At 57.0% G+C, this 26,897-nt stretch overlaps 8 protein-coding genes across 8 annotated transcripts; 3 read left to right on the top strand and 5 right to left on the bottom strand.

Moving 5' to 3' along the window:
• Positions 1-752: 752 nt before the first annotated feature.
• Positions 753-2,273, top strand: N656DRAFT_771749 (uncharacterized protein; the record flags this gene model as incomplete). Its single annotated transcript, XM_064813882.1, has 1 exon — positions 753-2,273. The coding sequence occupies one exon, from the start codon at positions 753-755 to the stop codon at positions 2,271-2,273; it is 1,521 nt and encodes a 506-aa protein (XP_064666170.1).
• A 750-nt stretch (positions 2,274-3,023) lies between these two features.
• On the bottom strand, positions 3,024-4,641 carry N656DRAFT_683745 (FAD-binding domain-containing protein; the record flags this gene model as incomplete). The annotated part of the gene is made up of 4 exons (XM_064810596.1): positions 3,024-3,244; positions 3,317-4,176; positions 4,241-4,493; positions 4,563-4,641. Coding segments are annotated over 4 exons (1,413 nt in total), but the record flags the coding sequence as incomplete, so codon positions are not given.
• Positions 4,642-6,799: 2,158 nt separating this feature from the next.
• Positions 6,800-8,933, bottom strand: N656DRAFT_792472 (cytochrome protein; the record flags this gene model as incomplete). Its single annotated transcript, XM_064817089.1, has 9 exons — positions 6,800-6,974; positions 7,045-7,205; positions 7,268-7,532; positions 7,592-7,702; positions 7,768-7,939; positions 8,023-8,421; positions 8,491-8,560; positions 8,633-8,725; positions 8,784-8,933. 9 exons carry the CDS (start codon positions 8,931-8,933, stop codon positions 6,800-6,802), a joined length of 1,596 nt encoding a protein of 531 aa, XP_064666168.1.
• A 512-nt stretch (positions 8,934-9,445) lies between these two features.
• N656DRAFT_425152 (cytochrome P450) lies at positions 9,446-11,834 on the top strand. Its single transcript, XM_064809611.1, has 4 exons — positions 9,446-10,161; positions 10,227-10,844; positions 10,902-11,083; positions 11,144-11,834. The coding sequence occupies exons 1-4, from the start codon at positions 9,762-9,764 to the stop codon at positions 11,726-11,728; spliced, it is 1,785 nt and encodes a 594-aa protein (XP_064666167.1). The 5' UTR covers positions 9,446-9,761; the 3' UTR covers positions 11,729-11,834.
• On the bottom strand, positions 11,818-13,340 carry N656DRAFT_425357 (NAD(P)-binding protein). The gene is made up of 4 exons (XM_064809612.1): positions 13,160-13,340; positions 12,654-13,084; positions 11,984-12,590; positions 11,818-11,890 (listed from the first exon to the last, which is right to left on the bottom strand). Exons 1-3 carry the CDS (start codon positions 13,224-13,226, stop codon positions 12,168-12,170), a joined length of 921 nt encoding a protein of 306 aa, XP_064666166.1. The 5' UTR covers positions 13,227-13,340; the 3' UTR covers positions 11,818-11,890; positions 11,984-12,167.
• A 115-nt stretch (positions 13,341-13,455) lies between these two features.
• N656DRAFT_792469 (putative cytochrome P450) lies at positions 13,456-15,454 on the bottom strand (the record flags this gene model as incomplete). Its single annotated transcript, XM_064817088.1, has 8 exons — positions 13,456-13,618; positions 13,684-13,844; positions 13,906-14,287; positions 14,350-14,530; positions 14,585-14,980; positions 15,064-15,133; positions 15,190-15,282; positions 15,353-15,454. The coding sequence occupies 8 exons, from the start codon at positions 15,452-15,454 to the stop codon at positions 13,456-13,458; spliced, it is 1,548 nt and encodes a 515-aa protein (XP_064666165.1).
• Positions 15,455-16,518: 1,064 nt separating this feature from the next.
• On the top strand, positions 16,519-24,752 carry N656DRAFT_739706 (uncharacterized protein). Its single transcript, XM_064812787.1, has 8 exons — positions 16,519-16,692; positions 16,754-16,840; positions 16,899-16,956; positions 17,018-17,351; positions 17,407-17,932; positions 17,993-18,554; positions 18,610-23,321; positions 23,387-24,752. Exons 1-8 carry the CDS (start codon positions 16,525-16,527, stop codon positions 24,536-24,538), a joined length of 7,599 nt encoding a protein of 2,532 aa, XP_064666164.1. The 5' UTR covers positions 16,519-16,524; the 3' UTR covers positions 24,539-24,752.
• A 777-nt stretch (positions 24,753-25,529) lies between these two features.
• N656DRAFT_717841 (kinase-like protein) lies at positions 25,530-26,432 on the bottom strand (the record flags this gene model as incomplete). The annotated part of the gene is made up of 1 exon (XM_064812230.1): positions 25,530-26,432. The coding sequence occupies one exon, from the start codon at positions 26,430-26,432 to the stop codon at positions 25,530-25,532; it is 903 nt and encodes a 300-aa protein (XP_064666163.1).
• Between the last annotated feature and the right edge of the window lie 465 nt (positions 26,433-26,897).

The raw sequence follows: 26,897 nt of genomic DNA, 5'->3' as shown, positions 1-26,897 counted from the left end.
AGGAACTTGACACATGAACTTGACGGTTGCTCCTTCCTCAGTCCTCGTACAAGTAACATGAACCCCCAGAATCCTCGCCAGATGAACCACATCCGAAAACTCCCACAGCAGTGGTAATCGTGGCAATGCCAATGCCTACCCAATGCAGACTTCAACGTCGAACCCCTGACTTGAGTTATCAAATATAAACCCGGCAAAGCACATGCTTGCCTGTCCTGCCTGTGTGTAATCCCTTGCGACTCCAATGGTCATCGCGGCGCTGACTCGGGGTGTTCCGCCGAGTTACCCGATCGGGAAATCTCCGAACGGATAGGCGCGCTCTTATTGGTTTGCGTGGTGGATACCATCACAGCCCTAACACTTACACGAACGGCGGGGCATCAGGGCAGCCCCGCAGGCTCAGCAGCTGTGCAGCCCTGGCTCACTGAACAGGACCCTGTCAGACGCTGCTGCAACGTGCCGAAGGTGATGAACAGGCCTGACTAGAGCCTGGTGGCGTTCAGTTCTGGAGATGCATCCACTGCCTCTTGACTGAACTTGAAGCCAGCGTTGTATCGTCCTCTCGGTCGTCACTGGGCAATAGCTGCACTCCGTACTCTAACTTCAGAGTGCGAATAACTCATGCAGTGATTCCTGTTTATGATCGCATTCGAAGAGAACAAGAGCATCACAGAGCAACGAACAACAATCCTCTCTTCCAATCCACCACACTTCGTTCTTCCCAGTCACCACTCACCAGCCACACCAGCAAAATGGCCGTCATCACCAGCATACCGCTCAGTCCCATGGACAACATCATGCCGCGCTTCTACGCCAACTTCATGTTCACCTTCCGCCTCAACCCCGGCGTCTCTTTTGCCGCCGTGCACGCCCTGCTCCAAGAATCCCTCCGTCGAACCTGCGACGAACTGCCCATCCTCCACCGGCGCGTCTTTGCGCTGGCACCCACCGCAGACGACCCCCGCACCGGCCGGCTCGAAGCCCGCCAACAGCCCGACTGGATCCCGCAGGTCGTGGCCAACGACTTGTCATCCACCTGGCCTGATTACGACGACCTTTTGGATGCGGGACTCGTGCAGGATCAGTTGGACGGGGCGGTTTTGTTCCCGCCGCATGCTTTCTCCTGGGATATTTACAATGAGGGTGCCCCGGGGCTGGTCGCGCAGGCAAATTATGTCGAGGGTGGTGTTCTGTTGGCATTTGGCATCTTCCACTCCATCATTGACGGCACCAGCGGCAGTCTGCTGATGAAAGTCTGGGCGAAACACGCCCGCGCTATCCAGGGGGACAAAAACCCTGGTTCTGCGCTGTCCATCCCGCAAGAATCCTGCGACTACCGTCTGCTGGAGAAACTTTGGCGCGCCGAACCCGGCAACATTCTCCCCTCCGACCCGACCGAGAGGCAGGCCATGATCCGCAACGCCCCGGCCGAGCTCTGGCGGCTGCTGGGTTTGCTCCCGCCCGCCACACCGGAAGAGTTGGCCGCGACCAAGGAATTTGCCCTGTCCGCACCCCCCTCCGCCCCGCCGCCGGAGATGAAAACCACCATTTTCTACGTCTCCGCATCAAACTTTGCTGCGCTGCGTGCAGCAGCCACAGCCGAATCCGCCAGCAACCCCACCACGACCCCGATCACCGCCAACGACGCGCTAATGGCCCTCCTGTGGCGATGCATCATGCGCGCGCGAGAGCAGGCCGCATCCCCTCACGAACGGGCAACCGACTACGCCCCCTCCGCCACCTCGCTGCTAGACACTACGCTTGACGGCCGCGCGCTGTTTTCCGCAGACCTACCCTGGAGTTACATGGGCACCATGGTCTTCATCGCGACCACCTCCCTGCCCGTACACACCCTGGTATCCCCAAGCACCACCCTCGCACAGGTCGCCACCGCCATCCGCAAATCCGTTGACGCCATCACCCGTGAAACGCTACAAAAGGCCTTTGGCCTGGCCCTGGCGCTGGAGGATTATGGGGAGACGCTGAGGTTTCCGTTTGCGACGTTTGAGGGCGCCGAGGCGTGCTTCACGAGCTGGGTTGGGTTGAGTGCGTTTGATGTCAGTTTTGGAGAGGTCTTGTTTGCGAATGGCGGACGGCCGGATCATTTGAGGCCGCCAAGGAGGGAGTTTGATGCGGTTTGTAGACGGTGTGTGGTCCTGCCGATGCAGGTGAGTGGGGGGTTTGAGGTGCTGGTGAGTTTGAAGAGGGAGGAGATGGAGGTGCTGGAGGGGGATGGGGAGTTTGCGAGGTTTGCGAAGTTTGTTTGTCATTAGATAGGTATGGGAGGTGGTAAGTGCTGTGGTGCTGAGTGCAGGGAGTTTGGATAGATGCAAGACTTGTATTGGCCTCGGTGCTGATGTTTGGAACTCTGCTTCGCTTGCTCGACTGGAATCTGTTGTGTTTCTCAATATGTCACATGTATTGTACCTTACCCTTTGGTCCAGTCAAGTAATACAACTCAAACGAATGTTGCTGTTACAGATGCCACCCTCCTGACAACATGTGATATAAGAAGCCTGGTATTATCTTCTAGACTCTAGAGTCACACCCGGCAGAACCATGTCAATGCCGGCGGACGGCCGCCCACGACTCTGACACCTTCCTGTTTTGGCCATGAACTTTGGAGATTTGGCTGCATGTAACTACGTCAATCCCACATCTCCCACGTGGAAAAAAGCTTCCAGAAGTAAGCTTATTCGTAGCACGTCGATCAGGGGCAGATCAATGACACCAGACCAAGGTGTCAACTTGACACGCTCAGCAACATTGCTTGACATGACTGCGAATTGGGTAAAGACAGGTACAGAATGTTCTGGTTGTGAATTGAGTAAATTAAAGTCAGATTACCGCCAACGCCTCTCTACCCCCTATCTGCTCCCCACAGAAAAAAAGCGCCCCCTTTTATCAACAACAGCCCCTAGGTACCAGTACCCCTTATCCACCATGGAACAGATCTTACATCCATGTAAGAACAACTACTCAATCTCAAACCCATGAGCCAGGTGCCTCTTCAAAAACCCATCCGGGTCATACTTGTGCTGGATGGCCTTGAGCCTGTGCAGCACATTGCCACCGTAGCTGCGGAACGGCTTCTGCCAGGGGTGGGCGTCGTTGAGGTAAACAAACGGGTGGTAGAGCCCCAGCTTGCGCGTCTCGCGCTCAATCGTCTCGCCGACTTCCTTGCAGAACCGGTAGACCGTGTCGTCGTCGGAGAAGTTGGTCCATGTGATGGCGAGGAGGCCGGCTAGACCACCCGTCAGCATCACTAAGCAATAAGTTTCAGGGAAGATGGCCTGGGGGTAATGGCAAAACTCACCAACAAACGTCCCCCCCGCCGGATCCAAATTCAGCACATTCCCCCCCGCGGCCCTCGACGCCTCCAACCAATCCTTTGACACCGGCTGGTACGTAAACGCCACCGCCGCATCACGGACCTTATTCATCCTGCCAAACGCCAGCTCCGTCACGGTCCTATTCGCAATCATCACCGCCCTGGGATCCGGCTTGAAGCTCACGGACCAATACACATGCCTCTTCCCCCTCTCCCCAAACTGCGCCAAAGCCTGCGGAAGCAACGTCCAACTGGGCACCACGCTCCCCGGCAGTTCCTGCACGGTAGGCCCCTCAATCTTGGTAAAATTCTCAAACGCCCTTGGCTTGGCATCGGTACCAGGCGCCATCTGGATACTGATCAACTCCACCGGCGGGTGATTCTCCGCGTCCAAATTCGCCGGCGACAAGGCAATAATCGCGCTAGTCGCAACATTCGGATCATCCACGCCCCCTCCCGGCTTCAAATACTCCGTCAACGCACCAAAAAACTGGTCCTGCACCGACTGGCCCGTGGCGCCGGTGGCGTCCCACATGGCGCCACCAATATAGGCCGGGCCGACGGGGAAGGTCTTGAGGTCGAAGCGGGTGACAATGCCGTAGTTGTTGTGCCCGCCGCGGACGGCCCAGAAGAGGTCGGAGTGGGGACCGGAGGAGGTAGCGTTGACAATCTGGCCGTTGGCAAGGACTATTTCGAATCCGACGACTGTGTCGACACCCCAGCCCTTGGTGCTGCTGAAGTAGCCGATTCCGCCGCCGGTGAGGACGCCGCCGACGCCGACGGTGGGATAGCGGCCCCCGTTCACGGCGAGGCCGGAGGTCGCGGCCCATTGGTAGACTTCGATCCTGTGCAGTGATGGAGTGTTAGTCAGACTCCAGTCAAGTAAGTGGTGTCTGGCTGGGAATATACCATGTCTGACCCGGACCGATGCTAGCCACGGTCTTGTTGGCGTTGGCATATGTCTTTTGATTGAGCTTGGACAGGGCAATCAGCACGCCGGGCTGGGTGGATTGGGCGCCGGGCACGGGCATGTGGCCCCCGGCGCGCACGGCAAACTTGGACTTGGTCTGCCGGAGGATCTTGACTGCCGTGCTGACGTCGTTTGCGCTGGACGGTTCAAAGACGCAGTTGGGGGACAGGATACATGATGTTGAGTAGATGGCTGTCGTGCTGTGAGCAGTCTGCATAACCCTAAGATAGGTATTGTATGGAAGTAGAGTAAAGGGCGTACCTGTGGTCTCATCGATGTAGTCCTGTGTATTCGGCCAGTACACCGCCGATGGGAACGTCGAAGACAGTCTCTGGCAAGCCGCAACGGCGTTCTGAACCTCCTGGCCCCTTCCCCGAAGCAGGTGGTTGAAGGTGGGACGGAAAGCAGATGCTGGGACGGCCAAGAGACCCAGGAGCAACGCGGCTCCAGATTGGAAGATCATGTTGACTGTATCAAGGGGCTCAGAGTCTAAGTGAGGTGCTTCTCAAAGGCCTTGGATTGGCGGATACAGACAGGTCGACTGCCAATAACCTCGCCTCGCGTATCCCACCATCATTCTTATACTTTTTTTCTTCATCACAGCCGCCTGGCTTGGAGTCCTCTTCTAACAGCACCCTCATAGCATCCCGTCATGCCCTGCCCCATTTCGCATTTCGCTTGCCGTTCCCCATTCCATCATGTGTCTGAGGTTAGCCTCGATCCTCCAAACACCTGACCGAACTCAGTGATACTCCAAACGAGTAACCTCCGGCTTGGGAATGGGGAAGAGTTGGCGGCGCAGGCATCATTGATCCCTAACTGGGCTTCTAGAAGCAATAGTGTCGTGCCACAGACCAGGGGCATTGCTAGCACGCGCATGCGGGCCACCCCTGAATAGTCCATGTGGCTTTTTGCCAGGGCTTGGGACCCTCAGGGTCGGGCTCCGAGTCCCATTGGATGACTCGAGAAGAACTAGGTAGGTAAGGTAGGTAGGGTATAGAGGTACCTGGGTAGTGATCCGGGTTCAACACCACCAGTACTGACCTGACGTGCTATTTGCAGCGTAAAAGTCACAAGCCAGTGGCTGAGAGTAGAGTCATGATTATGTATGGTCTGACTGAAGGATCGATTGAGGGAATGAGATGATCCAAATCATCTATGTTTGTACTTGTACAACGTGCCATCCCGTCCGAAGTTGCCTGAACCCAGCTTCATCAATAGGGGGAACTGTCAGTCTATGTCCTGCACCTGCAGCAAGGCTGCAAGGCCCACGCGGTTTAGATTGCACCCGCTCTTGGCCATTCACACAGGGGCCCTGTAGAGTACGGCGTACTGTACAGCTCGGTCAGCCAGGGCCCAGGGGTAAGCTTTCTCCAAGCCCCTGAACCGAACGCTGTCATGCTGTCATGCTGTCATGCCCACTGCCAAGGAACCAAGCAAACGCAATCCACTAAATGACGCCGTTCGCTACCTGAATAGCGGGCGGATTGCTAAAAATGCCTCTGGAAAGGAACCTGGACAAAGCTTGGCCTACTGGGGTGAGCCACGCACTGCCCTGAAGTGGTTCATCATGAAGTTACAGTGACTTACACTACCTGACCTCATAGTGGCCGTCTTTCCGGGAACGAGTACCTGCAGCTGACAAGCTGGAAAGCAGCCTTACCCTGGGAAGTATACACTACGTGTATGTACGCTATTCGTATTCCCACCGCAGCCAACTGAGGGTTTTCCACCAGTACCAGGGTAGACCACCTGGCGCTGGTGTTTTGGTGAGCGGCAGAGCAAACTCCCGGGCCAGTCTCAGGCTCCATCTCGGTAGTTGCCGGATTGGGACAAGATTTCGGTGTGCGCAACCAACATCTCACTCACTATTCAGGTGATCTAGCTTAGGTACACACCTGCTAGAAAGAACACAGCAAAACTGGAACCTGGAATTGCGGGTAACGGAGCCACCGTTGGGGAGGGAATTAGGGACATTATGGACATGGAGTGTATGACAGTAGTTCTATTTTCCTTCTAGGCTTCTAGGTTATGAGAATGACGAACCGCCAAGTGACGGCTTTCCCGGGGACGTCAGCAAAGCATTGCCCCTGTCGTTGTTGTCGTACTACTCCCTAACTGCCCGCATTTTCGTGCCATTGGCTGCCTCGCTTCGCAGCTGGTCCCTGGTGCTACAGTGGCATCGGAACGCGCTGAAGCCCTGAAGCCCTGAACAGCCCCATCTCCGATCGACAGAGAGAGCTGACTCGAAGGGTAAGATGAGCTAATTACTGAGAGACCAGTAGAAGCGTCAGGTAATCGAGTCCTCAATACCCAGGAACGCAATTCACTCCTCAGAATCTAGGAAAATACCTAGTCGAGCCCTCACAGCCAGGAAAGTAGTTGAGTCCTCAAAATTGTAAAGCCGTGGTCGACTCTTGATATCAAGCATTCTCGCGTTCCTGAGGCCACCACTACTGATCTCACGAGACAGGAATTCCAACACCAAACATCAAACTTCAGACCTTAACCTCCACCCCCTCCCTCTCAAAAAACCTCACATAAACCGGCGCCTTCCACCACATAACATGACACCGCGACTCGGCCTCCCAGTTCAAGTCCTTGTTGACCAGCTCCCAGTCGTAGGCAAACACCATCTTGGCCATGCACGACACCATCTCCACAAAGGCAAAACTGCAGCGTGTCACACACAATCATATCAGCTCAAAGTTTCGGAAAGGATAAGTAGTGATTTGGAACGTACTTGCGCCCAATGCAGGCTCTATACCCCAACGAAAACGGCTGGCTCGCCTCTTTAACATCCGTACACTCCGGATCGATCCAGCGCTCAGGCTTGAACGTCTCCGGGTCGTGGAAGTACCGCGGGTCGTGCGTCACGGTCCAGGCGCTGGTGTAGACTTCGACCTGCCCGCATGAAGTGTACGACGTTAGAGTAGGTATTGGTAGGTATTTGAAGGTGTTCTTACCCCTGGCGGGACGTAATGCCCATCAATCACCACCCCCGGCGAGACGCGCGGGAACCCCTGCGACCCGGGCGGATGGATGCGGAGGGCCTCGTTGAGGACGGCCTGGAGGTAGGGCAGCTGCAGTGCGGAGGCTGCGTCGATCTGGTCATACGAGGTGTAGGCGCCGCGGATTTCTTTCTGGAGCTTTTCCAGTGTGTGAGGTTCCTTCAGGAGGTAGTAGACGGCGGCTGCGAGGCAGGTTGCTGTCGTTTCCCCGCCGGCGATGCTGCTATCATGTCAGGTAACAGGTCTACAGCAAGGTCAGGATGGAGCCGGCAGACTTACATGAAGGTCGAGGCATGCGCCGTCAGCTCCTCCTGGTCCACCTCGCCGCTCTTGACCTTTCCGACCACATTGGTGAGGAAGTCCTGCCGCGTGTTGGTTGCTTCGAGACGCCTAAACCGGACATGTCAGTCAGCCTTCACACACATCATCAAACTTGCGCAAGAACAGATACTCACTTCTGCACTTTCGCCCTGCTGAAGCCAGAGTGCTTCTCACGCATCTTGACAGTGAGCGACGGGAGCACGATCCTGCCCAGAGTCGCCAGAAACCCGAATCTTCGGAGGTTGTCCACCAGAGTAACCTCCAGCAGGTGATCAAGAATAAGATCGATCCAAAAATGGTGTTTCTCTGCCATAACAACCAATGTCAGTCAGCCTCAACCCCCTGAAACTTAGGTACAATACAATACAACACAATCAACGAATACTCACCCTTCTCGACGCACTCAAACCCCTCACCAAAAGCCATCTCCCCCAGAATATCAAACGTGACCATCTCCAGCCACTTGACAATATTAATCCCCTGCTCAGTCTGGCGGCTGAGCGGTCCGACCTTTGCGACGAACTGGTCCCAGCATTTCTGAACAATAGGCTCCTGCAGGGCAAGCGCTTTCGTCGAAAACCCGGCCGTGAGATTCTTCTTCTTTTGCGCATGCAGCTTGGGATCCCGCTCCGAGCCGATGCATCCCGTCTTGTACGCCGAGCCGTACACGTCGTAGAACTCGCCCTTGATCAGCTGCGGTTGGCCCGGCGGCGGGAAGCCGTAGATGGCTTTCCACGAGTCGACCGAGGCAAAGGACAGTTCGTTGGGGGAGACGCGGAAGACGGGGCCTTTTGCACAGCACAATCTCATTCAGCTTTTTTGATGGCTTGTTCAGGGAGATACGCTGCACTACTAACCGTATTTCCGGTGTTGTTGCTCAATCACACGATGCGAACGGCCGCGCATCGTATGCCAGAAGCGCCAGAACTTTGGGTTGGTTCGTTAGCGACAACCGGGACGTCTAAGGGGGGTAACACAGGCCTAAAGTCTGCCGCTTACCAGCGATGCGCGGGCCCAAAACGGCCCTGGGAACCCGGCGAGCGGGTGGAAGTAGAGGTTGTAAATGCCTTTTGCAACCGCGTAGGCGAGCCACTGTAAACTACTTCTTCAGCATTCGCGTTTTCCAAGTGACCAGAACTTTGCTGCTTACCAGAGAGATCAACGCAAACGTCCATTGCTTGACATCCAGCTGGAGAAAATAGCTGAGGTTCTCCCAGACGACCTGGCCTCTCGTCTCAATGATGTTTGTGTAAATCGCCTGGACGCTGTGAACGCCGCCGGAAGGAGAAGGGTGTGCCATGGTGACGCCAAAAACACTGTATGGCCTGCAAGGCGCTCAACAGATCCTGAGAGACTGTACGTTCAAGCAGCGCAATCACAGTTATTGAAGATGTCTGTTGGCGTTGTGAAACCTCAGTCAAAAGCAGAGACAAGCCAACACACCACGCTGCAGAGACGGCAGAGACGCCTTCAGAGAGAGCGGGGTTTCGGATGAGGGGAGGGGAGATCAGTCGCAAGTACGGATAGCCGCCCTCAATCCTGCAACGGCACAAGAGAGACAGGGGATTGCTGTGGCTGCAACGTTAGCATCGCAGCGCAACCAAACAAGGGCGGCCCAATGCAAAGCTGTCGAGATGCTTGATTATCGTGACATCGTGACTGGTCCTTTCTCCCCCCGGCCCGCAGGCGTGGTTCGGGATTCGGTGTGATGCGGGCCGCTCCCGAAATGCTTTTTGCAGGACTTCCTTAAAAGGCAAATGCCGATGTGCAGCGAGTGGCTCGACAAAATCCAGTCGCGACCGACAGCCGGCGGCCGAACTCACGCTAGCACGCGCTTCGTCCACTGCGGGCCGGAATAGAGCGTTGTGCGCCTTTGGTAGTGGCGTTCTGTGCTTGCGGACCTGTTCAAGGCTCCGAGGGCTGAGCAGACTGAACGAGACATGGCCGGCCGTAAGGCGCTGTCCCTGTGGCTTGCTGGCGATGACGCCTGGACAGCGTCAATGTCGGGTGTGAGGAACGGGTTGAACAGACAGGAAATGTACGCATGCCAGCATCTGAATGACAGCCAGCAACTGGAACAAACAAACAACCGTTCCCCTAAGCCGCGAACCCCACGCTCACCATCACCATGGTGCAATACGTGCTTCTCATCGCCATCGCACTGACTGCACAAGCTGTCCTTGCTTTGACCAAACTCGCACGCAACATCTCCAAAGCCAGAGCGACGGGCCTGCCCTACACGATATCCCCCATCCACGAGCTCGAAGGGTGGGCTTACCTCACCGACCCGCTCTTGAGATGGTGGTGCCGTAACCACCTGCTAAAGAAGGGCCAGGGATGGCCGCGGTGGGCGCGCTTCATGGTCAAGGACTGGCATTATGAGGACAAAGGCCGTGCTCATGCCGAGTTTGGCGAGGTGTTCCTCGTGGTTTCCCCGGGAGGCCTGGTCTGCTACGTCGGTAATGCAAAGACTGCGATGAATGTCGTTTCCCGAAGGAAAGCGTTTGTCAAGCCGCCAGAGAAGATGAGTATGCCGCCACCACTGTCCCTCTTCGAGGCCCAACTTGAAGGGCAACTGCTGAGCGAGATACAGAAATGCTCGAACCCTTCGGTCCAAACGTTGTCTCTACAGACGGCGACCTGTGGCGGTTCCATCTGCGCATCACGCTGCCACCCTTCGGCGAAGCGGTGCAGCAGCTTGTGTGGGAGGAGACGGAGAGACAGACCGGCATGATGGCTGCGTCGTGGGCCAAGAGCAGCGGCGCTGGCTCGCTCAAGCACAACATTTACACGCTGACCGTCAACACCATGTCCCTGGCTGGGTTTGGGAGGCAGGCGGATTGGGTGGAGGACTCGAAGGCTGTACCGCAAGGCCACAGCCTGTCGCTGGTCGCTGCCATCTTTGGCGTCGTCATGCATCTGCCGCACATCCTGCTCATGCCCAAGTGGCTGCTCCGCAACTCGCCCTGGAAGATAGCGCACACGGCGTATGTTGAGTTTGAGCAGTACATGAATGAGCTGCTTGCGGAGGCCAAGGCGGGTTTGCAGCGCGGGGTTAAGACGGAGTCGGGTGCAGCGAGGGAAAATCTGCTGACTGCAGTGCTGAGGTCGAGTGAGGAGGGTGCCAAGCAGGCTGTAGCTGGCCCGGGAGGAAGGACAAGCCTGACCGATGAGGAGATTAAGGGCAATGTGTTTATTTTTCTGCTGGCTGGTAAGTAAAGAGAGATTCGGGGGGCTGGATCGATTAGCTGGCTGACATTCCCAACAGGCTACGACACCACAGCCAACACCATCCTGTTTTGCTGCATCATGTTAGCGCTGTATAGTGATGTGCAGGATCAAATCATCGAAGAGGCGGATAGAATCCGCAAGGAGGCGCGGGAAGCCGGTCGCGAGGAGCTGTCGTACACCGAAGACCTGCCCAAGTTTCGGTACCTGATCGCATTCATGGCGAGTGGCTCTCAAAAATCTCTCCATTCACATAGACAACCATGCTGATAACATCGACAGTACGAGGTAATGCGCGTCTTCCCCATCGTCATCCCCATCGGCCGCACAACAGTCGAACCGCAAGACCTACTCGTCCACGACAGCATCACCGGCACCACACGAAACGTAGCTCTCCCAGCCAACACCGGTGTCATCGTAAACAACACAGCCATCCACTACTCGGAAAAAAACTGGCCTTCACCTCACATCTTTGAACCCCGGCGATGGCTGGTCAACGAGCCCAACACGTTTGATCCATCCCAGCCGGTGTCAGCAGCCCAGGAAACCGAGATCAAAGCAGGCACTGCTTCAATTCCGGGCCATATCAAGGGAACCTTCATGACGTTCAACGAAGGTCCGCGGGCGTGTCTGGGCAGGCATTTTGCACGGGTGGAGTTTGTCGCGTTTTTTGCAAGGCTGCTGAGGGATCACCGTCTGCGACTTGATGACGGGGTTTCGGCGGCCGAAGTTGAGCGGACGATGAGGCTTGTCAGTGGTGGTTCGCCTGTTACGCTTATTCCGCCGGAGGATGTGCCTGTGTGTTTGGTTCCTAGGGGGAATGATATGATGCGAGTGATCAGGGAGGAGTGGGTTGTAGATGGGTGAGATTATGAGATGCTTGTGGATGCAGTTGATGTTTTTAGCATGGTTACAGGGCTCAGTGCAGACTGCAGAGGAATTCCAATCGATTATGTAACTTACAGTAACAAAACGGTATCTTCATACTGTAATCTTATCAGTGACACTTACCCGCTGTAGCACATACCCCTGCCAAATGCCCTGTAAGTTAGCGTTGAACATCACTGAAGCTTATAATTTGAAGTGGGTCATCAACAGCCCGAGTATGCAGTAGGTACTTACCTAGTCTTCATCCATCGATCCATCCGCTTCATGGAGGTCCGCTCACTAAACAACCAAAGCACCCGAATCAACACCGGACTGTGACTCTTGCCAACCCTTTACTTTCCTATAAACAACAAACTACCCAACTTGCAACATCCAAACAACAACGCCAGTCCATCACCCGTCGCTACCATACCCCTCTCTACTCCGCAGGGTTAGGGACCGGAAACGGCCTAAAATCCGTCGCCGCCTGCTGCAGACGCGTCAACCTCAAATTCTCGCGCCCAAACCAAAACGGGCGGAGCTCAGAAATCGGCTCCTCCAGCTCCGTGTAGCTGTCTCCCAGCGTCAGGATGACCCGTCCATTCCAGCGCTCCTCCACAAACGCGTCAGCCTCCTTCTCCTTGCCGTACACTTCAACCCGCTTTGCCTGCCGCGCCGTCGCCGAGTACACCAATGCGCGCCCCACGAAATCGGCGTTGCTGACGGGCAGCCCCATGGCCATGATCGGCGCTGCGAGCTCGCCGGGGAGGAGCTTGGTGATGGTCGCGGCGGGCGCGACGCCGTTGATGGTTATGCCGTCGCGGATGATGACGGAGCGTAGGGCGCGGATTAGGCCTACTAGCTGTTTTTTTTTTGTTCCGGTCAGCGGGTCAGCTTGGGTGAAAGGGATTGAGAGAGTACGAACCGCGATCTTGCCGCTTGCGTAAACAGGCAGGGACTGCTCCGGCGCGTATGCCGTCGCGCTGGTGGTTATGACGATGCTTCCCGCCGTGCCATTCTTGCGCATGGTGCTCCACGCGAGCTTGACAAAGTTGAGCACCCCGCGCAGGTTGACGTCGAGCACGGCGTAGGTCGGTTCCTGCAGATTGCCCTCTGCATCGAACGTGTCAGCGAAGTAGTTTGTCTCTTCGCTGACGCCGGCGTTGGCAAAGGCATAGTCGACGTGCCCGGCCTCTGCAAACACGTCGCGCAGCTCAGCCCATGATGCTACGTTGACTTTGCGGAAGTGGAGTTCAGGTGCGGGCTCGGTGGGTTCGTTCAGGTCGAGGATGTACACCTTTGCGCCTTTGCGTGCCATCAGCCGAGCTGCTGCGAGACCGATTCCTGATGCGCCGCCTGCAGTTCCCCCATATTGTGTTAGTTCGGTTAAGATGACTCGTTCCAGCTCGAGTCAGGCCGAGGATTTCTCACCAGTAACAATGGCGGTCTTGCCATCCAACTGGGGGATGGTGCTCTCTTCAATGGTCAAGGAAGCCATGGTCTCTCTGGAGCACAGTCGGGTGATGCAAGCGTTCACTTCACTTGCTTTGGACCTGAGGATTGCCTTCCACCTTGATGCGCTGCCTACCCTACTTATACAAAACAGCCTCCTCGGGGATTACTCATTCTGGGCACCATGGAGAACGCCACTATCCTCAGCTTCGCAGCCATGTAACACTATCACAACTCTAGGGAAACCGCGTCTTATCCTCCGCCCTTCCTAATACCTACGCCCCCGCCCGCTTTGTTACTCTCACCATGAGCTTAGGCTTCATCCAGAGCGTGTGCATTTTCGAGTCACGGTGCCAGTCCAGCGACTGGTCCGCCAGCTCCAGATCATACATCCAGAGAACCTTGGAAATCGTGGTTCGGAGCTCCATCCAGCCGAGACTGTTTCACCTTAAAGTCAGCTCATTGCTAGTTCGGCGAGTTCTGCACTCGTTGTATGTACTGACTTTCTGCCCAGGCATGCCCTCGGCCCGAGTGAAAACGGCTGGCTCGCCTCGAGGATATCCTCCTGGTTGGCTCCCATCCACCGCTCCGGCTTGAACGCCATCGGGTCCTTGAAATTTGCTGCGTCGAGGCTCGCTGCGATTGGGTTCGTTGAAACGATCGTCTGAGGGCGATGTCAGCATGCGTTCTGTGCGATTTGCCCCTTTTCCGATTGCATTGCTTACGCCTCCGGGGAGGTAATGCCCGTCCACCGTGTCTCCGGGGTCGGGAACAACCCGCGGGAGCGCAAACGGCAGCGGCGGATACATCCTCAGCCCCTCCAGAATCACCGCCTTCAAGTACGGCAACGGTAGCGTTGCCTTGTCGCAGATCTCGCCGTACGACTTGAAGGCCGCGCGAATCTCGCGCTGTAATCTGGCCATTATGTCAGGGTTGCGCAAAAGGTAGTATGTGATGGTGCCCATGGCAGTAGCCGTGGTTTCGCTGCCCGCCAAAACAAAGTCGGAGGCGTGCGCTGCGAGCTGCAGGTCTGACACTTCGTCTGGATCCCGCTGCTCGAGGATGCGCGTCATGAAGTCTTTTCTGTCGGTCTTGCGTGCAATGCGCCTGCGGGCGGTGTCAGTCGCTTTTGTCCATATCATCATGATCGCGCCCCCTGAAAAACCTACCGATTTACCAAGTCTATCGCCATGTCCTCGTTGGTCCTCGTGTCCTCTGTCAGCTTCTTCAGCTGGCTCGACATCAGGACGGAGAGTGTCTTCCCCAGCATTGGGAAGCGCTTGAAAACATCTGCAAGCGCTCCCTGCGTCAATGCCCCCATTGCGATCGAAATCCACGGATGGGGCTGGTCTGGCCCGGAGTCAGCCATTGCGCGAACAAGACAGAAGAGAAAGGAGTACCTACCCTTTTCAAGCCCCCCAAAAGTCTCGCCAAACGCAAGATCACCAATGATGTCAAAAGTCATCATTTCATACCCCTTGCCAATGTCAAACCCCGAAGATTTGGCGCCCGCCGCGCCCAGCTTTCCCACGAACTTGTCAATGCTCTTGGCGATCAGCTCTTCCTGCTCACTGAGCGACCGGTCCGAGAAGGCATGCGACAAGTAGCGGCGCATTTGCGCGTGCTCGTCAACACCGCGCTCGCTCACGATGGAATGCACCCCGCGGCCGGTGAAGCTGCCGCCGTCATAAAAATCGCTCTTGATGAATGTCTTGTGGTTCTGCCTGAACCCGTAGATGTCCTTCCATGACTGTGCTGAGTTGAATGAGAGTTCATTTGGCGCCGTCCGCACTACCGGTCCTGAACCAACCCGTCTGTTAGCAATTCTTTGGGCCTGGCTGGTGGGTAAGTAATGTGAGTGGCTGCTTGGGACTTTGACTTGCCGTATCTCCGATGCAGCTCGAGGATCTTGTAGGGTTGGCGCCCTCCAAGAAACCAGTAGCTGTACGGAATCTGCGGAGAGTTTGCTGTGGTTAATGATCCGCTAAAGCGCTGGCCGGATATCTCACGTTGCTGAAGGCGGCAAATTTGGGGCCCGGGAAATGCGCCAGCGGGTGGAAGTAGAGGTTGTAGGTGATGTCGATGACCCGGCGGATCAGGATCTGCACGATGTTAGCACGGGCAAGTTTTCCCCTGACAATCTCCCTCATCTCATCTGCTCTGTTGACTTACAGCCAGCGTAAACACCACAACCAGGCCCGCCCAGAGATTGCCCGTCCAGATGCCCGACGCCTGGCCCGAGGCGTGGAAAAAGGTTTCCTTGAACTGAGACATGACCTCGAGATTGACTGTCTTTGCTCTTGTGATGACCTCCTAGTCCGCAGAGCTACCAAATCCGATGATATGCAAGGATTCTATACTAGTAGCTTCACAGCACTGGGTATCTGGATCTACTCTCTCTCCCTTGACAGCAAAACACTTGAGAGACCGCGTGTTGAACCGGATTGCCTATATGGCAGGGGGGGGGGGCTAGGGCTTGATGCAGCAGCCTTACCCTTCAATCGGGGTCTGGTAGCATTCGCTTGCTTGCTGCTTGGCTGGGAGTGACTGAGCTGAAGCTGTGAGTGAGCGACCGAGCCGGAGTTTGCCCCAACGAGAAATGTTGCAAGCGGCCTTCCGGTTGCCCCTCGACGGATTAAATAGGCATTTCACCACACCATCCCGCCACTAGCTCCGAGTGATTGGCGTTCCTGGTGCAACCTTATCCTGCGGGTGCTAGACGCGGGGAGTTGCAGCTCAGCCCCCGGCGATGGAGCTCGGCACTTGCCCAATTCGGCTCCGGGGGGTTCACTCAGCTCTCACCTCACTGGCCTCGGCAAGGTGTATGGCGTTCGGCGGATGCGCCTGCTCATTGCCCGGTTGGAGGATGTGCAATGCAAGCTAATAGGCCGTCTTACTGCAGCGTTCCGAAGTCGAGAACATGGCGCTTTACCGTATTCATCAACGGCCTTGAAGTTTGCTCCGCATGTTTTGAGCTTCGAGAGCTCCGGGTGGATCCCCGGTCCATGCCGGCCGGCTCTTGGCGGGCCCCTGATTCGGGATGCCGGAGTGAACCCCACAACCACAACGGGCTCGAACGGCTGGGGCTATGTTTACTATCAGAGAGACCCTGAGTTTGCATCTATATGCGCCATCACCACCCGTCGTCAATCGTGTCATCATCTCAGAAGCCTAACCTCATACCTACCACCCACCCAAAGCCAGCCTCGTCCTTGCATTGCACCCACTCCGTTCATTCTCAGACCAGACCTGCAATCATGGCGGGCAGCAATGGAACCACCACCACCAATGGACATAGCCATGCCAATGGGTACACCAATGGCGATAGTAGCAAGCCGGCTACCATGCCCCTGGCCATAGTCGGCATGGCATGCCGCTTCGCGGGCGGCGTCAACAACCCGGATAAGCTTTGGGAGTTTGTTTCTCAGGGACGGAGTGCCTGGTCCGAGATCCCAGAGACAAGATTCAACCGCGCGGCGTTCCATCATCCGCAAGCAGACAAGTTCTCTACGGTACGTAGGCAGTTGCTCAAGTTTATGTGGAGAGAGTTAAGGGGCTGACAAAAGATCCTAGTCTTACATCAAAGGAGGTTATTTCCTCGAGGAGGATGTCGGCCTGTTTGATCCCTCCTTTTTTAACTTTACAGCCGACGTCGCTGCTGTAGGTTGCCCCTGGCCTTTTAATTCTGCGTGAGCGATGGCTAACAGCGGAATCACAGTCTATGGACCCTCAAATCCGGCTGCAGCTCGAGCTGACCTTTGAGGCGCTCGAAAGCGGTATGTATTTTCCCCACCTGTGCGAACCCCTTCGCTCCGGGCTAGCATTGACCGAAGGCAGCCGGCATCCCCCTCCAAAAGCTCGTGGGATCCAAGACATCAGTCTACTCTGGCACCTTCACCAAGGACTACCATGACCGGCTCTTGACAGACCCTCTCCGGGTGCCCCGTGCCTTCGTCACAGGCAACTACGCCGCCATGCTTGCCAACCGCATCTCGCACTTCTTTGACCTCAAGGGCCCCAGCACCGCCGTTGACACCGGGTGTTCTACGTCTCTGATGGGACTGCATCTTGCTTGCCAGAGCCTGCGGTTGGGCGAGTCCGACTGTGCCATTGTCGGGGGGGCGTGTATTAACATGAATCCGGACTTTTTTGCCAACCTGTCATCGCTTGGGTATATACATCCATCTTGATCGAATTGTTGCGTTAGCCAGCTAACCACTTCGCAGATCCTGCGGCCCCGACGGCAAATGCTACGCCTTTGACCACCGAGTCCAGGGCTACGGCCGTGGCGAGGGCGTGGCGACGCTGATCGTCAAGAGGCTAGACGATGCCCTGCGCGACGGCGATCCTATCCGGGTGGTGATTCGGGAGACCGGCGTGAACCAAGACGGCAAGACGGCGACCATCACATCGCCCGACGGAGACGCCCAGCTGGCCCTGATCAAGATGTGCTATGAAAAGGCTGGCCTTGATCCCTTGGACACCGCGGTTGTTGAAGCCCACGGCACGGGTACTAAGGCGGGTGATCCCATCGAGGCTACAGCTATCGGCCGCGCGCTCGGTGAAGGCCGTCCGGCGGACAAGCCCGTGTATATTGCCTCTGTCAAGACCAATCTGGGACATACCGAAGCGGCGTCTGGTCTGGCGGCTGTCATTAAGATGTCCAAGGCGCTTGAGCACGGTCAGGTGCCGCCGAGCATCAACTTTGAGAAGCCCAATCCGGACATCGACTTTGACGGCTTGAGACTGAAGGTAAGCATCCCACTGCACTTCCAACTCCTCTGACGGTAACTAACCCATACATGTATCCAGGTCCCGCAAAAGCTCGAAGCCTGGCCATCCTCGGCCATCAAGCGGGCATCCGTCAACAATTTCGGCTACGGCGGCACAAACACCCACGTCATCCTGGAAGAGGCCGAGCATTACGTCAAACAAGCCCTTGCTGCCGTGAACGGCGCCGCTGCTGCGGAGCGTGAGGAAACGACTCAGAGGAAGCTCATCCTCCTCAGCGCCCGCGACGAAAAGACGGTCAAGAACATGGCCGGGAATCTGGCTGAGTATCTCAAGCAGGCCACTGACACACCGTTTGATGCCTTGGCGTATACATTGGGTCAGCGCAGGACAAGGTTTCCTTGGACGCTGGCGATGTCGGCTCAGTCAGTGCCGGAGCTTGTTGAGGTGCTGGCTGCAGGCGAGGTCAAGCCCGTTCAGGCGTCCTCGGTGGTTCCGAGACTGGGGTTTGTGTTTAATGGGCAGGGTGCGCAGTGGTTTGCTATGGGCCGGGAGCTTATGGGGACTTACCCGGTGTTTATGGAGACGCTTGAGGAGTGTGATGGGTACCTGAGGGAGTTTGGGGCTGATTGGTCGTTGATTAGTGAGTAACCCTACTTCTTTGGCTGTGACGGTGTTAGCTAACTATGGTTTACTAGCTGAGCTGAGCCGTGACGAAAAGACCTCCCGCGTCAACGAGGTCCGCTTCAGCATGCCTCTGTCTTCGGTCATTCAGCTCGCTCTGGTCCGGCTTCTTGAGTCTTGGGGCATCACTCCCACTGCGGTCACCGGCCACTCCAGCGGCGAGGTCGCTGCTGCTTTTGCTGCTGGGGCGCTGGACCTCAGGGAGGCGGTTGCCTCGACCTATTTCCGAGGTCTCGTTAACGCCGAGCATATCGAAAAGTCCACTTCCACCGGCGGCATGATGGCAGTCGGGCTCGGTGTTGAGGGCGTCCAGCCGTACCTTGATGCGCTCACCTCCGGCAAAGTCGTCGTGGCGTGTGTCAACAGCCCCTCCAGCGTCACACTCTCCGGAGACATGAGTGGGATTGATGAGCTGGAGAGCAAGTTCGCCGCGGAAAGCATCTTTGCGCGCAAGCTCAAGGTCCAGTCGGCCTTCCACTCCCATTACATGCTCCCGCTCGAGGCCAAGTACAGGGCCGCGCTTGACCAGTACATGCGCCGAGGCAGCAGATCCTTCAAGGAGGGCGTGACCTACTCGTCTCCCGTCACCGGCGGTATTCTCGACAATGCCGACCTGCTCGGCCCCGAGAACTGGGTTGACAACATGATCAAGCCCGTTCTGTTCGCGCAGTCATTCCGCAGCATGGTTGCCACCGAGAAGGAGACTGGTCTGTCACAAAACATTGACGCCGTGGTCGAGATTGGCCCGCACAGCGCTCTCGCCGGCCCGATGAGGCAGTCGCTGAGCGAGCCGGCGCTGAAAAAGCTCGGCATTGCCTACGGATCGTGTCTTGAGAGAGGCAAGCATGCTGTTTTGACGATGCAGAACCTTGCTGGTTTCCTCGTGCAAAGGGGTTATCCCGTCGATGTTGGCATGGTCAACTTCCCGCAGGGTCAGGCTGGTCTCCGGGCACTTCCCAACCTGCCGTCGTACCCCTGGAACCATTCGACCAGGTTCTGGGCCGAGTCCCGCATGAGCCAGGAGCACCGCTTCCGTCCGCACCCGCCGCATGATTTGCTGGGCTTGCGCATGCCTGGCACGAGCGACCACTCGCCGATCTGGAGACTCATCCTGAGGGCGTCCGAATTGCCCTGGGTGCGAGACCATATTGTCCAGTCGAACATCGTGTATCCCGGCTCGGGATACATTTGCATGGCCATTGAAGCCATGAAGCAGCTGCACTCATCCGGCGACAAGCCCATCACCGGCTACCTGCTTCGAGATGTCGAGATCTCAAAAGCAATGATCATCCCAGAGAACGCCGACGGCGTAGAAGTCCAGCTGTTCCTCGAGCCTTCAAGCGAGCGGTCTCTGGTGCAGGACTGGCGCCAATTTCACGTGTACTCTGCCCCGTCACAGGGAGAGGAGTGGGTTGAGTCGGCCAAGGGCATGATTGCCGTCGAATTCGGCCAGAAGCCCGCCGGGTCTTTTGCCCTGAAATCCACCAGCTCGCTGGACGTCGCGAGGGGCGGTTCTGCTGGCGCGGCGTACCCCAAGAAGATGAACCCCAGGGACCTATTCAAGGCGCTGCACGCCGTTGGCGTCGCCCACGGCCCGTCGTTCCAGAATCTCGCCGAGATCCGCATGGCAGACGACAAGGCGGTGACGACCTTCAAGATTGCCGACTCGGCCGCTACCATGCCGTACAACTACCAGCAGCCGCACGTCATTCACCCCATCACTCTGGATGCAGTTTTCCAGGCGGCCTATCCGACGCTGACCCCTGAGGGCCGCAAGACCGTGGGCGCTGCGGTCCCCCGAGCCATCCGGTCGCTGTACATCTCGGCCGACATTAGCAGCCAGGCCGGCCATCAGCTCAAGGAGTACTCGGCGCTTCTGCAGTACAACAGACAAGGGTTTGATGTCCATGCCGCGGTTGTGTCTGAGTCTGCGCAGGACGGCAGCAGCAGCCCGGTCATCGAGCTGGAGGGCATGCACTTCCAAAGCGTGGGTCGTGCCGAGGATGAGGACAGCCAGGGCCGCGAGAAGCTCGTCCTTATCAACGACTGGCAGGAGGCTTTCAGTTTGAACGACCCGTCGCCGCTCCGGGAGACACTCAAGACGTCGGCTCCGTCCGAGGAGAAGGCTGTTGCCCAAGATCTTGCGCGCGCCGCGTACCACTTTGTTCACGATGCCCTGCATCAGTTGACCGACGAGGATATTGCGAACTTGGAGTGGTACCACAAGACTTTCTACGACTGGATGCTGTTGCTTGAGAAACAGGCGGCCAACAACGAGCTCGCGCCCAAGAGTTCCAGGTGGGCGAACTCGTCTGAGGGTGTCAAGCAGATGCTCTACGACAGAGTGGCGGTCTCGAGCGTCAATGGCGAACTGGCTGTTCGCATGGGCAAGAACCTTGTCCCCATCATGCGCAAGCAGGTGGCGCCGTTGGAGCTGATGCTGGAAGGACAGCTGCTGTACAAGTTCTACCAGCATCTGCTGCACTTTACGCGGTCCACGGCGCAGGCTGGCGAGATTGTTCGCGCGATTGCGGCTGAGAATCCCCGTGCTAAGATCTTGGAGATTGGCGCCGGCACTGGTGGCTGCACGATACCCGTCTTGACGGCGTTGGGAGGTGAAGAAGGCGCTGCGGTTGCCCAGTTTGAGCACTACGATTTTACGGATATTTCAGCCGGCTTCTTCCAGTCTGCTCGGGACCGCTTCGCTGCGTGGGGTGACATGATCAGCTTCTCGACTCTGGATATCGAGCAAGATCCCGAGAAGCAGGGCTTCCAGCTGGGCTCCTACGACATCATCATTGCCGCGCAGGTCCTCCACGCCACCAAGAACATGAACAACACCATGACCAACGTGCGCCGGCTGCTCAAGGACGGCGGCAAGCTCATCCTGGTCGAGACGACCCGCGACAGCCCCGACATGCACCTGATCTTTGGCAACGTGCCCGGCTGGTGGCTCAGCGAAGAGCCCGAGCGAAAGTACAGCCCCAACATGCCGCTCGAGTCGTGGGAGAGGATTCTCAAGGGCACTGGCTTCACCGGCTTGGACGTCAATGTCTGGGACTGCGAGGACACAACCCACCAGGCCATGAGCTGCATCCTGTCCACGGCCATCCCCGCCGCCGGCAAGCAAGCGTTTGAGCACGAGGTGACGCTGGTGTATGGCGACAACCCTCCTCCGACGGAATGGATCAAGAGCCTGATGGAGAGCATCGTGCGCACCACTGGCGTCACGCCCACGCTGTCCGATCTTGCCACCCTTAATGCCGCTGGCAAGGTCTGCATTTTCCTGTCCGGCCTGGACGGCTCGCCGCAGGCGTTTGATGAGCAGAGCTTCACCGCCATTAAATCCCTCGTGACGAGCTGCAAGGGGTTGCTGTGGGTAACCAAGGGCTCAGCCGTGGATGCGCCGACGCCCGAGAACGCACTGCACGTCGGTCTGTTGCGTACCGCGCGCGTCGAGGATCTCAGCAAACGCTACGTCTCGCTCGATCTGGACCCTGCCCGCTCGGCGTGGACTGCCGCCAGCCAAGATGCCATTACAAAAGTGTTCCAGACCGCACTGGACTTTAGCAAGGAGAGCGGGACGTTCGACACGGAATACGCCGAGCGGGACTCCAAAATCCTCGTGCCGCGGATGCACCCCGACACGGTCGAGAACGAGGACTTTTACAACAGCGACGAGAAGGAACCCGAGATGCAAAAGTTCATCCAGCCCGGCCGCAGTCTGCGCATGCATGTTGACGTGCCCGGGCTTTTGGATAGCATCATCTTCCGGGACGATCCCGATGCCCGCCTTCCGCTGCCAGAGGACTGGGTTGAGATTGAGCCCAAGGCGTTCGGGCTGAACTTCCGTGACGTCATGGCGGCCATGGGCCAGCTCAACGAGAAGCAGGAGATGGGCGTCGAGTGCGCCGGTGTTATCACCCGGGTTGGGCCAAAGGCTGCGGCTCAGGGGCTCCAGGTCGGCGACCGCGTCTGCGCGCTGACAGTCCATGGCCACTTTGCCAACCGTGCCCGGGTTCCATGGACTTCGGTTGCCAAGATTCCCGACCACATGGACTACGAGACGGCGGCGTCGTTCGTCATTGTGTTTGTGACGGCGTATTTCTCGCTGTTTGATGCCGGCCGCGCGGAGGTTGGTGAGACGGTTCTTGTGCATGCGGCGTCCGGTGGTGTTGGCCAGGCCTGCATCATCCTCTGCCAGTGGATCGGTCTCGAGGTGTTCGCCACGGTCAGCTCCCAGGAGAAGCGCGACTTCCTCAAGAACACGTACGGTCTTGCCGACGATCACATCTTCTCCAGCCGCGACCCCTCCTTTGCCGAGGACGTGCTCAATGCCACCGGCCGTAAGGGCGTCGACATTGTCATCAACTCGCTAGCCGGCAAGCTCCTGCACGAGAGCTGGAACGTGCTGGCTCCCCATGGCCGGTTCGTCGAGATCGGCAAGAAGGATATCCACCACAACAAGTCCCTCGAGATGGAGCCCTTCAGACGGGCCTTGTCATTTATTCATGTGGATGTTGTTCAGCTGGCAGACAACAAGGGCCGCGTCATCCAGCGCATCCTGCAGGAGGTCATCCGCCTGCTCGAGACCAAGACGATCCGCAACATCTCGCCCGTCGTGAGCTACCCGCTGGCAGATGTTGCGCGCGCCTTCCGTGCTATGCAGGCTGGCAAGCACATTGGTAAGCTTGTTCTGATCCCGAGTGCCGACGACGTCGTCAAGGTGAGCAACCCCGCGCGCGCAGATCTTAAGCACAGTACCAGCTAAAGCTGACATGCCCCTCCCAGACCGCCCCTGAACGCAAGCTCGCCGACCTCTCCCCGGACGCAACCTACCTAATCGTCGGCGGCCTTACCGGCATCGGCCAGTCCATCGCGTGGTACCTCCTCGACCACGGCGCCAAGAACCTCCTCCTCGTCTCGCGCAGCGCCGCCACCCGCGCCGACACAACCAAAATCGGCAAGGAACTCGCCGCGACAGGCGCCAGCGTGCTCGTCAAGAACTGCGACGTGGGCAACATGGCCCAGCTCCAGTCCGTCCTCGCCGAGTGCCGCGCCGCCGGCCTCCCTCCCATCCGCGGCGTGGTGCACGGCGGCATGGTGCTGGACGACTCCATCCTCGAGCGCATGACATACCCCCAATGGCTGCGCGCCATGAACCCGAAGCTCGACGGCACACGCAACCTGGATACTCTATTCCACAACCCGGACGAGATAGATTTCTTCATCCTCTTGTCGTCAGCCAGCGGCGTCCTCGGCAGCACGTCGCAATCCAACTACGCCGCGGGCGGGACGTACCAGGACGCGCTCGCCCGACACCGCGCTGCGCAGGGATTGCCGGCTGTGTCTATTGATCTGGGCATTGTTAACTCGGTCGGTTTCGTCGCTGAGACGGACGGGGTTAAGGAAAGGCTGATCAAATCCGGCCATCGCCCGCTCGAAGAGTCCGAGGTGTTGGCGCTGGTTGACTACGCGATCCGTACCCCGCGCAGGCCGGTTCGTACCGCGCAGGTCGCTGCTGGTATCACCGGCGGGTCGTTGGGGACTGCTGAACCAAGATTTGCTGGGCTGCGCAGGCCAGCGGGGAGCGCTGGTAAACAAACCGCCGGCGGCAAGGGCGGGGTTAGAAGGGAGGCGAGTTTGCACGAGCAGATGGCGGGCGCTAGTTCGTCGGATGAGGCGGCCGGGTTGGTGGAGCGCGCGGTGGTGAATAAGCTGGCCGAGATGTTTGTGATTCCGGTGGATGAGATTGATCCGGCGCAGCCGCTCACTAGGTACGGGGTTGACTCGCTTGTGGCGGTGGAGTTGCGGAATTGGCTGGTGCCGAGGGCGCAGATTGAGATGAGTATTTTTGATTTGTTGGGGAGCTCGTCGTTGACGGAGCTAGCGGGCAAGGTGGTTAAGAGGAGCAAGGCTGTGTTGGCTGTTGCTGGGGCGTGAGTAGTTTTGGAGGGGGTGACTGGGTGAGGACGTGGTTAGGTTGGGAATGCTGTCTTGGAGTTCAAGTTGGATTTGATGGTTTCTGGTGTCCTTGGTTTGTTTTCCAGTTGTCTCCTAAGTTAGGGATGTTTTCTGTTTTGGTGTTCGGGCACCTGTTTCGTAGAAGAGTTGAGTCTTTTGGCAGACCTGTTTCGTCACCTAAGTGATAGATTAGTAACACGAAGAATAGACAAATCTCAAGTGGTATGTACACATAAAAGATCAAGGCGCCTATACTCTGCACTGCGGTGATCATATCTTCGTCTCTCGCATCGGAGAGCCGTTGTGTGGCCGAGAATGCCTGAGCTAGGGTACTATCCTACCTAGTATTGCTGCCAGGTGCCAGCATTCTACAATCCGTTGCCTTTACTGTTCTTTTTGTAGTCTCCAGCCACTAAGGTATCATCTACAACTCGCCATCTCTGATCCTCGGGTATATCCAAATGCTAGATACCTAGATGATCAAACCCAGGCAACACAACCCAGGGGTCAGGAGCTCGGAGGATGTGGCAGCGAGGAGAGTATATAGCCATCGTTTCGTCCGAGATCAAGCAAGTTTGACTCTGTAGTGGCCGAGTGGATATTTCAGCTAACTATGAAATCGTTGTGCACGGTTTCGTAGGGCGGGAGGTTCCCGGTTCGAGTTCGGTTCGAGGAAAAGCCCCTCCGACCCAGCTTGGAGAACTGTTCTATGAAACCGTGACCCCCGCCTGAGCTTTATGCCGGTTTATGTCTTTTTTTGCACGCTATACCCCCTCGCATTCTCTCGTCCACAGACCATGTTCGCCTTGTCCACGGCGACGGAGAATTCGCCGTAGTCGTTCATCTCGAGTCCGCGTCAACAATAGAAAGCCATTCCTCAGTCCTGCCTCACATCAACCTCCGCCTCCAACCGGTCTCAAGGCACTATCCACCCTCTATCATGATGACTCGGAACATCCACACCTGTCACCTAAGCAAGCCCTCTCGCCTCCAAAAACTCCCTCGGCAACCCTTCCAGCGGATACGACCCCGTCCCCGTCTTTTTCCCTTCCCACACATTCTCCATCCACTCCCCGACCTTCCTCAACCCAACCAAATCATGCCTCATCTCCGACGTCTCATAATTACTCCCCTCATCCATCCACCCGGGCGTTCCCCTCGAAAACATCAACCCTTTCCCCACCGGCTGGCACGATCCAAAGTCCGCCAACACAGCCTCCTTATCCCTGCCGATGAGGATATTAGTCGGGTTGATATCGTTATGCGCAAGCCCCAGCGCATGTAAATGCGCGACGGCGGATTCAAGATCGGTCGTTATTCTGTTCCGGTCTAGGGACTCCTTGAGGGGTTTGTTGTTCTCGATGGAATCGAGGGTAGTGCTGTGCCGGGAGAGGAGGATGCCTGTTACCCGACCGCGACGGACACGGGCACCGTGGTAGCGTACGATATTTGGATGCGGGTTTTTGGACAAGGTCTCGAGGATATGAATCTCTTCAAGCAGCATTCTTGGTGCTGAAGGCAGGTACCTGCCTACCTCTTCCGGGTCGTATGCGCTGAGCTTGGGGCGCTTGATGAACAAGTCCTCGCTGGCGATGACACTGCCGTCGTCGGTGTCCGCGATGGTGATCTCCTTGGCAAGATCATCCGTGAGATCTGGGAACATCCAGTCATCTGGGATTGGCTGGAGGGTTGCTTCAAATTCTTCGGGGGAGATGAAGTATTTGCGGATGCCTTCTTTTGCGCCCCAGTATGCGACATCGTCGTCGTCGAGCGCGGCAAAGACGGTGCGTTTGAATTTGTGGGCTCCATTCTCAACCTCGAACTCTTCCGCTAGGGACTGCAAGTCGCTGGAGCTTGAGATCTTGGGAGCCATGAGTGTAAAGTCTTGAACCGGTCAGTGAAGGTAGAAAAATATGGAGAGTAATGTTGAGAACAATGAGCTGGGAAGTTCAACTTAAGAAGGAAATCGAGCAAGTCACATTCAGAGACTTGATGATGGTAGACACTGCACCACTGCGGGGAAGAGGCATCAGAAAAAAAATCCGCAGCTTAGTATTCTTAACGAATCTAATAATTCGCTCCGGATTCTTATGAATGTTGGACCAACGGAGGGAAGTAGGACAGTCGGTTGCCTGCCGCTTTGAGCTCCGCAACCCATCAGCCCCCCTCGAGTGCCCATTGCCCAATCATCTGTTTATGTTGCTCCCAACAGCGTGGTTGTCGTTTGGCGAAGCGCCGGCAACCACAACCGCATCGGAAACCATGCTACCTAGTAACCTTTTCCCTTTTTGCACCGAGCCCATGTATAGTAGAAAAGAAAAAACCCATTCCCCATTCC

The sequence above is a fragment of the Canariomyces notabilis genome (genome assembly GCF_033297395.1).
Source record: "Canariomyces notabilis strain CBS 508.74 unplaced genomic scaffold N656scaffold_31, whole genome shotgun sequence".
In the NCBI taxonomy this organism is placed as follows: Eukaryota; Fungi; Ascomycota; class Sordariomycetes; order Sordariales; family Chaetomiaceae; genus Canariomyces; species Canariomyces notabilis.
This window is presented reverse-complemented; position numbering and strand designations above follow the sequence as displayed.